Source organism: Xiphophorus maculatus, chromosome 1 (assembly GCF_002775205.1).
Source record: "Xiphophorus maculatus strain JP 163 A chromosome 1, X_maculatus-5.0-male, whole genome shotgun sequence".
Lineage (NCBI taxonomy): Eukaryota > Metazoa > Chordata > Actinopteri > Cyprinodontiformes > Poeciliidae > Xiphophorus > Xiphophorus maculatus.
The window spans coordinates 7,131,884-7,145,943 of NC_036443.1; the positions used below are offsets into that span (position 1 = coordinate 7,131,884).

General features: G+C 39.0%; 1 protein-coding gene across 3 annotated transcripts in view; it reads left to right on the forward strand.

The window, feature by feature from the left end:
• Positions 1-14,060, forward strand: part of mib2 (mindbomb E3 ubiquitin protein ligase 2) — a 50,970-nt gene that overhangs the window by 13,205 nt on the left and 23,705 nt on the right. For all 3 annotated transcript variants that reach the window (XM_023331453.1, XM_023331449.1, XM_023331443.1), the window contains exons 2-8: positions 1,129-1,524; positions 2,976-3,147; positions 10,732-10,838; positions 11,954-12,148; positions 13,053-13,195; positions 13,561-13,668; positions 13,769-13,873. In XM_023331453.1, the coding sequence (XP_023187221.1) occupies positions 1,302-1,524; positions 2,976-3,147; positions 10,732-10,838; positions 11,954-12,148; positions 13,053-13,195; positions 13,561-13,668; positions 13,769-13,873 (1,053 nt within the window). In that variant the 5' untranslated portion in view covers positions 1,129-1,301. The remainder of the gene's footprint in view (positions 1-1,128; positions 1,525-2,975; positions 3,148-10,731; positions 10,839-11,953; positions 12,149-13,052; positions 13,196-13,560; positions 13,669-13,768; positions 13,874-14,060) is intronic.

Below are 14,060 nucleotides of genomic sequence, written 5' to 3' on the forward strand. Positions count from 1 at the left end.
ATGATTTGGCCGTGACTGGAATCAGGGCCTTGTTATGGTCACTTTAATGTATTTTTTAAATCTCCGTAAGCCACTTTGTAACTAATTTGATGGTGTTTGCAGGGTCACTGACCTTCTTGCACCAAAGCTAAAACTTGGTGGCCAAGGTCTTGAGATGTCATTTCAATATTTTCACATCATGTTTTTTTATTCCTGAAGCCAATGGTTTTGTAAAGTGCACCAGTCCTTCCTTCAGCTAACTAACCGGTCTTTCAGCAATGTGGTGACATTCCCGTTTTACAGCATATGTACCAATGAACGTAATGTCCAAAAATGTTTTACTTTTTGTTTTAGTTTCATCAGATTACATCAAGTATGCTGTAAGCATTTGTAAACTGTAAATTTAGCTTTTTATTTCTTTTGGAGTGAATGCTTTTTCATGGCTAAGGGCCCCATTTGTCTTTGCTCACAAAGTTTTTTTGCTTTTATTTTTGGGTTGATGGACATTTGAAACCAAATCTGTCCATATCTGGAAAGTAGAACCCATTTCCTTCCAGAAGAGGACGATGGGAGGACGTTCCCATTGTGTTTTTACTTGAATAAAACAGTTTCAACAGATGAATGTGCTATCTTCAGGCATCTGGAAATTTTACACAAAAATGAACCAGACTTCCGGAGGAGCCAAAATGAGGTCAACAATAGTTGTGGATCCTGTTAAGGATGTTGGTACAAGGCTGTCGGTGAGTGTTTGTGCCAGGTCAGGGCTTGATTAGCGCAGCAGGACGTAGCAGTCAAGCCCAGCTGCTCTCTGCAGAAGTATGCCATGACACGCAGTGAGGCCTCCAGTGAACGGTCCACCAGCCAACAGAACTATGTTCTGAAATTAATGAGACATATGGCGCGCTGTGTGTCGAATCCCTCAGCTGTAGCTGACAGTTGTGCGCAGGCTGTGTGAACGTGCATACAGGTCGGAGGATTAACTTGTTTAAAAGTATTGGAATCTGATCTAAACGACATCTCATGTTTATTCGATTGGTGCCAAAGGCAAAGCATTTTAAGACACTTTTATTTCTCTCATAGCTTATTTCTGAGTGGTTACCTCTACATTTGTAGCGTGCTTCATGCACTTCCTCTTGCTCTTTCTTTCAGTCACCCCCGATCTGTTCCCGGAAACGACGCTGGTGCCGTCTCTCCCGGCGATACCCTCTTTGCGATCCGCCTCCTCCTCCTACAAGGCCCGGAGGCGCAGCAGCGGGGGTGACTGTGCTGCCAGGCCTCGGCCTTTGCCCGCAGCCTGCAGGCCAGGCCCGAAAAGAGGCAGCATGGAGGTAGGGATGCGCGTGGTGCGTGGCCTGGACTGGAAGTGGGGAAACCAGGACGACGGCGAGGGTCACGTGGGCACCGTGGTGGAAATCGGTCGGCAGGGGAGCACGACGACCCCGGACAAGACGGTGGTGGTTCAGTGGGACAGCGGCACACGAACCAACTACCGCACAGGATACCAGGCTGCCTATGACCTGCTGCTGTATGACAATGCTCAAATTGGTAAGCAGTGAAGATCAGGTTGTGCTAAAACATAAACTCATGATTACGCCCGTTGCTATGAGCAATTAATTGCTGGATAAATTAGTTGTCATATTTCATTTTGAGGATTTAAATGGTCTTCCAGTTTCGGTGCTAAAAGTTCTTTACAAAATCAAAGATTTTTGCTTTTTGAGAGCGTGAGCTGGATTATTATGTCATTATCAATATTTATATGATAAAATATAACATTGTTTAGGTTATCATATAAGTATGTTAAACTATAACAAACCCCCCCAATATTTTAGTTCATCACAAACACTGGGACAATTTATCATCCAGCAAAACGTATTGTGATTGGCCTACTTCTGATCAGATTCATTTTACCCATTAAGTAAAAATTGTACAATGATTAGATTTACATTAATAACATTTTTAGGTGAAAGTTCACAGTGCTGTCATTTTAAACTGCTTTTAGCAACTTATTACCACTTAGCATGGCTAGCAGTGCTAACATTTCTGTCTCCCTGGTTATTAACAGTTTAACTCTCAACTTCCATAAAACTTCCACCTCCTCTAATCGCAGCATGTTCCATACCAGAGGTGGACAGTTCAAGTAGAACAGAAATGAGCTACTTTGAGACTTTTTAACATTCTTCTGAGTTTATTTGTCAGAAATCCTCTTTCTCTCGCAGCGTAAATAATGTAAAAAATACAGTTTTATTTCATATAGCTTTTTTGTGCTTCCTTTGAATTAATCTTTAAACAGCTAACTACATACAGCTGACTCTGAGTTCCCTCAACTTCCACACCAAACTCAGATAAACATGGTCACCAACAGATTTCTCTGTGCATCTTCATGAATAATTTTTATACTTTTCTCCCAAAAATCTCTCTATATATTTTTTAACTTTAAAAGTACATTTTCCACCCTATTACAATATGAAGAAATAGTTCTGTTCTCCTCTGATTCCTAAAATGTTTTTTTTTTGTTGTTTTTTTGTTTGCAATATTCCAGCTTGTATGTCATCGTCTATGCTCAAGCTTTGCGAAACCCATTTTCAGGGGTCTTGTCATCACCCATCATGGTCTATTTGGGATTACACCCCCCCCCCCCACACACACACACGCACACACCCACACACACACACACACACTCTTTACAACAACATACTTCTGCTTCAGAAGCTCCTTCAATTAGTTCAGCAAAAGACAAAAAAGAGGCCTTGGGGCTGAGAGTATTTTGTTCAATTGTTTGAACCTCTTTGTTCCTCTTTACTATTTGTTAGCTTTAGATACTATTATGCTTTAACATATATCAAATAACTTGAATGTTTTGCCACATTAGTTGGGTTTAGTTTGGTCTGTTCTCCACACTGTAGGTAAAACTGTTTCCTTCAGTTAAAAATAGAAAACTGAAATGTCAGGAATGTGCCCAGCCATTTCCTTTTCCTCACCACTTGTTCTGTTTGCAGGAGTCCGTCACTCCAATATCATCTGTGACAGCTGCAAGAAGCATGGCATCATGGGAATGCGGTGGAAGTGCAAAGTGTGCTTCGACTACGACCTGTGTACCCAGTGTTACATGAACAACAAGCACGACCTCAGTCATCCGTTTGAGCGTTATGAGACGGCCCATTCCCAGCCGTGAGTGCTGCACTTCACCTTTAATTTTAACATTCCCCAAATTTCAAGGATCTTGTCCGTGTGCAGGAATCTATGCAAAACGTTTCATGGCTCAAATCTTTTCCAGCCCAAAAAAGGAAGATAAGTTGCAGTTTTTATGTGGTTCACATGGATGCACACAAAACGGTTATCTGTCACTTATACCTTCTTTTGCTTTCTTTTGGTTGATTGTATGTCTCGTCAGCAGGGAGTGTGATTGTTGTGTGGTGCAGAAATGTAATAAAATCTAGGTCTGTGCCACAGGTGAGTAATGTTGCTCAGAAAGGAGTCAAATTCACAGTTTTCAACTTGACGTTCAATTAAAGGAGAATTTTGCAGCTTTTAGAGCTGCATCTGAATGTCTCCAGCTTGAAAATCTAAAACACTTAAACTCAGTTAACCGTGGCTGGATTATTCTGCCCTGAATAGACATTTATTAAGGTAAAAAAAAAAGTCAGTATTTTTTTATGACAAAATGTAAAAGAGGCAGCAGGACCACATTAGTTCGAGGTAATGCATGAAAGCTACTTCGTATCAGCAGGTCAAACTTGAACGAATTATTCCACACTGATTACTGATTTATGAAAGGTTTACTGCTTTGTTAGATACACCACTAATTAGCCATATTATTACTATTCATATTTAAACAGCGGTATAGGTGGACTCCATTTATACAAGAGCTCTCATTGAAAATTGATGCTGCTTACTCTGATTAAGTAGTTATAATGCAACAAACCTTCTGGTGATCATAATACCCCAGATCAAGGTGTCAATTTTGCCTTCATCACAAGTAAATAAATGTATCTTATTTACATTTATTTAAATAAGCCATATATAAAAGAGAGGCTTAAATTCTCTCATATGTGTCTCCCTCAGCTTTTGGCTAGGGCTTCTAGTTGGAATTAGGTTTGTTTCCAAATAAGCACAAGATTATCTTCACAGCTAATTAAGTGGTTTGTAAAATGTTAAATTAAATTATGCAAAGTTTGCCGACATCACAAAAAAAGACTGATAATATGTATAACCCTAAGATATTTAGTTCAAGCATAAATTACTTGGCACATTACTATGTGCCCAGTAATGTTCACTTGGCACAAACGTTATAGGCCTAAACCAGGAAAAGCACATCCCACCAATAATGAGGCATACTGTAGGACTGTTATGGTGTCTCTGAGACTGTGAGTATTAAATTTGTTTTAATACCCACCAACAGCGAGAAAAACGGTGGTCTTTAAAATGAAGGACCATGAGTTATAAATAACCCCAAGAGAGTATGGAGAACTACAGTTGCGAAAAGGGCGCATACCAGCATGGAACCGGGTTTCAGAAAGCAAAGAAGCCTTAATAAAATCGAATAAAATTTGATTCTCATTTAGAAGAAAACCTTACTTTTATGTTCAATTCATTAGTGTCTTTCTCTCATATTGGGATCAATTGTGGTGTCTTTTTTTTCCCCAACAATATTTTTATTGTATTTTTTACAGATATACCTGCCATGTAACCAATACAATAAACAAGACCAACAAACGCCCTCTTAGATACATATCTGCATACATTCCTTTAAGTATACAGGAGATAATAGTCCACTGCTGAGGCTCCCTTGTTTAACATTATGGTTTGACATTAATCTTGTCTTTAGCTGGTTTCTTCATCTTGAGACAAGTCCAGATCTTCAACAAAATTTCTGAAGGGTCTCCAAATGTTTTCAAATAATTCACTTTTCCCTTTTTGGAGATATGTTATGCGTTCCAGATGTAAAGTCTTCAACATTTGCCTGATCCGTTGTTTGATACCTGGTCCTGTTGTTCTCTTCTAGAATAGTGCTGTCAGTCTTTTAGCACATATCAATCAATAGTTGCTCACATTTGGTAAACAAAGTATTTTTTGGATACAAACCTAAAATTAGAAAAACCGGGTCTGTGGTGTCTTTTTAGTGTATTTTCTTCAAGTGAATATTGAATCTTGTCTGTTACTACAGAATAATTGCATGTGAGTTTCAAGGAGCTGAAGAGAAGCGTTCCTAGCAAAAAAACAAACCTGCCTCATTATCACTGCAGTTACCGGTAAATAATTTGGATTTTTATTGCTTTTGTTTGTTTGTTTGTTTCTAACGGCGCACATATTTTCAAATAGCTTTGTTCTTTTGTCAGCTTGGACAAACCACATGTGGCCTAGATTTGTACAAATGTTTAGTGAGCTGACTGCAAGTGTCCTGTGAACCCAGATTTACTCGACTGAGTTGTCCCTTCAGAATCCTCTCTTCTGCATCAGTTCACAGCAACGCTCCAAACGGCTCGCGGCACTGTCTGAATGTCAGCTGGATGGCCTGTTCTCATTTTAACGAGGTGATATGTATGACCCAGATTTCTTCTAGAGTTTAGCCTGGTACAGGTCCAGCCCCTTTCCATTTATTTCCCTGAGCCTGCTTGTCCAATGAATGCCGCAAATAGGTGTAGGAATCATGACTCACTGCTCTTTTCAATGTGACCGAGTCATCAGGTTTTGTTGTTTTTCCTTTTTTGGTTTGTTTTTCCCCCTCGAGAGGTTGGAAACTAGTCAGAACCTAGGTGGGATGAGCCAGGAAGTAAACATGAAATGAGAATTGAATAACTAACAAGAACAGCAGGAAGCCCGTGTTTTTATATAGTACAAATCCAAAACAAAAGGCGATGAGAGGCCTAATTGGGAAAAATAACCTATTTTTCCCAATTAGGCTTTACTCGCATCCAGGTGTATATGGTCCTGTTCATTTGCGCCTTGTATTATTTTGAACATTTACAGTTTTAGTGTTTTGAACATATACAGTTTTGATCAGACAACTGAAGATTCAGTTTTTTTTCTTTCTTTCTGTTATCTACTCAGTTCACTTAAAGGAAACATAAGCATGTATTTCCAATAATCAATATCTACTAGCAAAATAATTTATTTTTTTTACCTTTATCATGAGATACAGCCTGTCATATACTAACCAACTAATCCATGCAGTGATGGACTACTGAGATTTTTACAGTATGATTACCTAGAGCAAAAATATCGCAGTGTTTCTCTACATAACGGTACTAACACAAAGAACAGGAACAGATCTAATGGACAAAGGAAGGTTGACCAGCCAAACGCTTTGTGTAATTACTCATTTGACATAATGCACAAGCTAAAGGCAATCCTCACCGGTATGGAGGAGAAATAAAACCCAGCTGCCTGTAACATTCAAACAGCCTCAAATGCGAACGAGTCTTTATAGCGGCAGACATGTTTGTGGTCATGAGGGCTTTTCCCAACAATTCACCAATTTTAATCTTCTTGTTTTTGTATTGAATTAATAAGATATTCTTACATTTTTCTTTATTCTTGAAGCATTCTAGAAACGCTACAACTTTTTCACACCATTACATCCCTAATAAAGGGCGATTAATTTAACCTTAGTTTTTGCAGAATCATGCTTTTTTGCAAACACTATATCCTTAAATTATTTTGCTCTTCAGCGAGTAACACGGGGGGTAGAATGAGCTAATCCTAAATTAATTGGTTTATTGCTCTGGGTTTTTGGTCTGTTGTCAACCTGCATCCGTGTTTCTTTTTTTTTTTAATAGAAATATTTGTAAACAGCTAAATTTATCTTTGCAGTCGTTTTCTTTTTCAGCACTTTCTCCAACATCTCATGAGAATGTGTTTATGACGCTATTGTTGAAATTGGCTGATTGTGTCGAATCATTTGTATGATTATAGTAGACTCAACAACTGCAAAGAGGGATATTTATTTATTTGTTTTTCTAAATTAAACTTTGTTTCCAGTTGCAGACTTTGCAATTTCTCCAAAAATGATATTTTGCATTCTGACCAACACTGACGCAGATTTCACATCTGGGACGTCACATGAAAGTTATTTGCTGTACCTGTCAAACAAATGGGACAGCCAAATGGCGAGGAATATGTATTCCCCATCTTAACACACAATGGCTCTTTATTTCTAGACCACATTGACCCAAATTTCATTGACCGCATTTCAAAAGACTAATTTATACTCTGGCAATCATGAGACACACTGCTATGTGTCCAGACTGCCAAATTTAGCTTGGTTTTCTAATATGTGTGACCTATCGTAGAGCCAGGAAAGATTTATGAAAGGGGTGTTAAGACAGACTGAAAGACGCCTTAAAGGCAAATTATTGGAGTTGCGGTTAATGACCGGGGTAGTTGAAACTCCAGTCTCCTGACGGGTTGACGAGTTTCGCTTTCGTAAACATGGTGTGCGATGTGAGCCGGATGTACCGTTAATAAGTGTCCCTTTATAATTACATCAGATTTAAATGGATTATGTTCGGATTAAGAATTTTAAGTTTCCTAGAAGATACCCAGGTAGCATCGAGAGGCAAATCAGGAACAGGTTTGGGTAGAAGAAGATGTTGGCGAATTATCTTTTATTTATATGTATATATAAATATTGTTTCTTATTTTACATTTGGTGTTCAGGGCAGCTCTCTCAGTGATCCATTTCATCAAGCTTGATTCTCACGCTGAATCGGACTGTGGAACATCTCTGTGACTGCTGGACAAAGCATCTGGAGGCATACGTCTGGACCATATGTTTACAAATAGCTGGGATGGCGTGCAGCTAGTTAATCGGCTCTTTCTTACACAAACAGCACACATGCAGTTCCAGGGAACCAATCGGATCAAGTCTCTGTCTAATCCTTTACTCTGCACATAAAGCACTACACTGCTGCCACAGGATCATTGTTTGTTTTCCAGTCCGCGCTCACGTCAGACCCATAACAGGGTGTGATTTTTTTTTATTTTCTTTTATGTTGATTTTCTAACCTTTAAGTTGAGCTTTTAAAGCATATTTTGCCTCATTTGGGCTGCAGGGAACAATTGGTTTTCTTCGCAAAATTATTTTCATTTTTCATACAGCTTCTCATTTCCATACTCTCAACACTGGTTCACTGTTTAATTGTTCTTGAATGTGTTAAAAGAAATGAACCAAACACATTTGTTTTAATCTGGACATATTTTTACTGACTATCATACCTCAGAAGGCACTGATATTAACGAGATAGTTCATAATTTCTAAAGTGAGGTTCTGTGTAAAGTTTATAAGCAGCTAACATTATATATACAGTAGATACTATTCATAGTATCTTTGTTTAGTATAAATCCAGATGCTTATTTGCCTTATTTACATACAAACCAACAATTATCTAGACAGTGGCATAAAAAACAGCAGTGTCATAATGGTTGGTAAGTGAAATGTTTTGTATTGATTTTTACTCTAGACTCTCGGCTCTTCTCTGATGAGCTGTTAGGCTCAACCTGAGCTGAACCTAACATTTCTACTAAATGGCTTCATTTCTACTAAATGACTCCACCAAAATCTACGGCAGGTAAGACATTAACTGCTTATACCTTTCATACAAAACCTCACTTCAAAACTTCTGAGACCTCCCTTTCGTTCTCAAGCTGCCGGGTTTAATCAAACGAGTAGCTTAATACGCAGGGCTCACTTTGCCCTTTGTTCTTGTGTGTTTGCTGTAAGTATTGACGAGTGGTAGCTGAACCTGCCTGTGTGTCAGTAGGTACAGGTCTTTGCTCTTGATCCTTTCTGTTATCGGGGTTGACATTTGGTTCAGCAGGATTACAAAAGTTGATCCCTCGGAAGAGAGGCTGCAATTAAAAACAAATGTCAAGCGCTGAGGTCATGTTTCCCTGTCATAAAACTAGAACATCTGTCACTGCACATCCGCTTCTTGCTACAGTTTCATAGTAATAAGGAAGCTTTGTTGTCGTAAGCAGTGCTACTCTTGTTTGTTTTGATCATTTGACTCGGTCTATCAATCGAAGTGCAATCTCATCATCCAACCCCCCCCTGTAAAGCTCAAAAAATAACCTTATTTCATTTTATAGATGGTGCATTTGTATATTTACGTCGGCATTTACTTGGCAGCATGTGGATGTTTATGACTTGCCCTAAGGTGCTTTCTGATCGCTCTGCTGTCTAGGATTAGGCTAAAACCTCTGCACAAACCTGCCCGACCTCAGCCACACGCTGAGATTTACTGTTAGTTGGCTTTACGAGCCAAATGGGCAGCTATTTACCGCTGTAGCTCAGAGGATCCTGCAAGCATGTCTAGCAAAAATACTTAGCATGAAAGGGACCTGATATGCCAAGAAAAAGTCTACGACCTTAAAAAGGAGTGCTCATAAAATCCGTTCTTTCTTTCCTTTTTCTTTTTAAATTCCATCTGATTTTAATTGACTTTATGTTCGTCGGAGAGCTGTTTGGTTGCAATGGAAGCTGGTGCTGGATCCTGTTGAAGTATGGGAATAGGCAGCTCCTTTGCAACCAGGCCTGATCAAATCTTCACAATAAGGTATGCCTCAGTTTTCTCTGTAGAATGCCAATGTCATGTTTTCTGAGGTCAATTCTAGGTTTGACCTTTTTTTTTTTTTTTCTAAGACTATTAGACATTAAGTAGAGGAAAATGTGCTCCAGGGCAGACGTAGGAGTTTAGTATCCAAAAGAACATGAAGAAATTGCATGATTGTCTCCAGTTTTGAATTAAAGCTTTTCTCTCTAACCTTTATCTGCATTTATTTAAGCTCACAGAAGTGCATCCAAGCACAAGCTGTTCATTGAGCAGTTTGTAGATTGAACATGATTCGAGTTCTTAGTTTTGATTAATTTAATTAATAGGCCAAAACTATTTAGATTTTCATTTTTTTTAAATAAAAAGAATGTCTAACTACTTAGGTCTCTGGATGATGCTTTTATAAATCAGGATATTTGATCTTATACTTGACATATTTTTTAATACTTGCAAAAACCAATATTCCTCAGCCCGAAAAGACGTGGAAAGATTTTTTTGTTGTCATTTGTTTGTTTCTTAAAGCAGAACTAGCACTCTATCATGAACGATCAGTAGATTAAATCCTTGGATTTAATATTTCTGACGTTCTGCCAGCTTAACCAAATGGATCCGCTTATGCATCATAGCACCGATGTTTTTGTGGTGCTATCACTTGACAATCTAATGATCAAGGTGGAATAAAGTTAAAGTGCAGGGGTGTTTCTGTGTGTAGGCGTGTGTGTGTGTGTGTGTGTGTATGTGACTGTGTAATGTCTGAATTTTGGACTTTTTATCAGCATTATAAAACCTTGGTGCACCTTGTTACAGGCATGCATTTATACATAAGTCGTTGTGAACTATTGATTATTGTTGTTTTATCTGGAACCCCACCATCCCACACAATAGGAAAGTAATAAGTGAAGAGTAAAGTTTTGTAATTTAGTACATTTCTAGACTTCTGCAGAATTTCAACTCCTGTGTAAAAATTGGCTACATAATGTACTGTAACTGCCTCCTTCAAAAAATGATGCATTATCAATGAAGAGTTTTCTTTTTTTCACGATGTTACACAAGAAGCTAAGTACGGTCGTTCAGCTGTCCACTACTGTGGTCTTACTTGGTATACTTAGTGTGCGCTAAGATTATACTTGTTAGGAAAAACCACTAATTCAAATTGTCTGCTCAGGTGTGAGCTGACACATCTTTCTTCTTTCTGTCACAGAGTGAACCTGACACCGAGGCAGAACCTCCCACGCATCATCCTCAAAGGAATCTTCCAGGGCGTTAAAGTCGTCCGTGGACCAGACTGGGACTGGGGGAACCAAGACGGTGAGTGGTGTGTGTTTGTGTGTTTGAAGGAGGAGGGGTGAGGGTAGGAGTTGTTCTTGTTACCGACCTGGTTGTATTCATTTTGAAATTCGTCTTTTTTTTGGGTGCTGTTTCTTTAAACATAGTATGTGTTCAAAATGCCTCACCATATGAATACCATTCTAACCGCACGCCTCAATAACCCGAATAATGTTGCATCTGTGTGTGTCTGGGTGCACTTACACCGCCAGTGAGTCATCTGAGTCTGTCCCACAGATGCGCCAGCCTGTTTGTGTCAGTGTCTTTATCGAATGCTTGTTTTATAACGTGTTCTTTGCATTTTTTTTTCCCTATTTGGAAGGGAGGGGGGGGGATGTCCCATTACTTGAACTCTGTGGTTCAGTTATTTGTGTATTGGTTGTCATCTGTGAACATCTGCACTTACATGTTTTAGCACAATGTGACATGTCATGTTTCTGTCTGTAATGCTTCCTCTGTCAGATAAGCACAGCTTTGCTCTCAGTTGTGCTTAGAAATGATTAGAAACTGAAATGAAAATGATCGCTTGGCGATGTTCCCTTCAAAGAAAGACAGAGTGGTCATAACTTTTTGTTTGTTTGTTTGTCTGAATCTGAATGAGTCAAAATGTCCTTTTGGTTTCTGCCCTGGGGTTTGGTTAACTCACTCATCAGGCTTAAATGGTGTATTCAGCCAGTGCATGTGGGCCTTTCTGAGCATTCTCACATTCCCCTTTTTTTCAAACAAGTCATTATGTAGTTCACTGATTTATTTGGAGTTAATTAGAAGTAAAGCAATCAAGTGTCTTAAATGGTTTAAAGACATCATAAAATACGTGTTCTTATAATATGGCTCTGAAATGTATGTGTAGAAAGAATAATTTAAAGAAATAATGGACAAGTGTGTTTTGTCAATTAAGTGTTTAACCCATGTGTTGCATGTTTCTGTTCCACCCTGTGTGTTTTTTTCATAACTATTATTTGCTATTCTTAAACATAATGATTTTAATTTTCACTGAGCTTTTCTTCCCACAAACTTATGCAGCTCCGCTTTTTGCATATCTCTTTTGTGTGTGTGTGTGTGTTATTTTTTGTGTGTGTTTGTATTTCTATGTTTAGGCGGGGAGGGTAAGGTTGGGAAAGTGGTGGACATTCGTGGTTGGGACACGGAGTCTGGCCGCAGCGTGGCCAGTGTCACCTGGTCCAATGGCACCACCAATGTCTACCGAATGGGCCACAAAGGCAAAGTGGACCTGAAGTACGTGTCAGATGGCCAGGGAGGCTTCTACTACAAAGATCACCTACCTAAGCTTGGTCAGTAAGATATATTGTTTCTACTACAAAAATATTCATCTTTCCACACTTTGTCATTCTTTTAGGATTTTATGTAATGGACCAACACAAAGTAGTTGTAGGAAAATAATATATGATTTTCAATTTACAGTAATAATTTGAAACTTGACTTGTATCTTTATTTACCGATGTTTAGGTCTCGTCAGCAAATTCTGGGTCCAGGTTAGGACTAGGTTTTGGCTACTAAAAGCTTTTATTAAAAGCTTTTAGTAGCTTTTACTAAAATAAACTAACATTTATTTTAGTAATTGACTATTCTCTGTTTTAAGCTTCTCCACAACCCTGTTCCTGCCTGCTGATACTTTTAGTTTTAATCTGTAGAAACTCGTAGTCTTCAAACAGCAGCTGCATTTATCCTTGGATGACATTACACACAAGTCACTAATTGGGAGCCACTTCAGTGCACTGAAATATATCTACGTATAGGTACATGTGTCTTTCATTTCTATGACAAAAATAAAATAAAACCATATATTTCTCTCCTTCTGCTTTTCAACTCCGGGCTTGTGCAGGAGTGTGTAACTCTTTGCTCTTTGGACTTTCCACTCTTAATAACTTGGGCAAAAATTAAATAAGGACCAAGTAATATTTTTAAATATAAATAGAACAAAAAATGCAAACTTTTTTGAGGATATTTGCAGTAAATTTCCACAACAAAATGTTGTAGTTTGTGTCATTAGGTTTTAAACTTTTACATTTTCAGAATTGGCCTTACAAAGCAAAATTGTCTGCCCAAACAAAAATTTTTACTTTGATTTCAAGACCTGACAGCGTAGAAACATGAAGTACAATATTTAAAAGGTTATCCTTCTGAATCTGTCCCCGAGTATTGATGGTGTCTTCTTGCTGATTCCTCCCCATCCAGGTGAGCATGCAGAGCTCCAGCGCCAGGAGAGCGCCGATGGCCACTCGTTTCAGCAGGGAGACAAAGTCAAATGTCTATTGGAGGTGGACATCTTGCGACAGATGCAGGAAGGACACGGAGGGTGGAATCCAAAAATGGCAGAGGTACGAGAAGCATCCCCTCCGGTGAGAAATTCACATCCCACTCATGAGAACAGGCAGCTTTACTCAACTCTTCACTTGGTTTCCGTGGAATGTAAAGTACAAAATGCACTTCTTTTTGGTTTCCAGTTGGTTTGTCCTGTGCACATGTGCAGGGAGAATGCAGTCACAAGTCCAGCATGTGAGCCCACTTGGCTCACAGAGACTTTATATTATATAAGTGGTTCAGGTGGATGCTTTAATAAAATGAAGGCAAACGGAGCATTCACGTTTTCAGTCACAGCTGCCAAAGGCAACGTTGAGGTCAGAGCAGCAGTGGAGGGAGTTGTGGGGGGACCTGGAGTGACACAACCTATTTATGTTTGCAGTACATTTGTCGGATCGGGACGGTTCATAGAATAACTGACAGAGGAGACGTCCGGGTCCAGTATAGCAACAACATCCGCTGGACTTTCCACCCGGGAGCTCTCACCAAAGTACCGAACCACAGAAAACCTCTCTGATCACATCTTCAGTATGATTTTAAATTTAGCTTCACAGATTCATTCATGTGTTTTCCCCCCTTTCTTCCGACAGGTGAACACCTTTGGAGTTGGCGAACTGGTTAAAGTACTGGATGAGCTGGAAAATGTGAAGAGACTTCAGGCTGGCCATGGGGAGTGGACAGACAGCATGACTCCTGTATGCTAAGTTTGACTTTCTATCTAACTCTAGTTTTATATGCTTTGATTTTTGATCTAGTAAAACGAAGAACTGAAGTTTACACAGATTGTCTTGAGACTTTGAGTCCCTATTATTAATGCAATCTCCCTTTAAAAAGGAGGAAGATGCTTAATTGGATTAAATTATTTGGTGGTGAAAGGTCCAT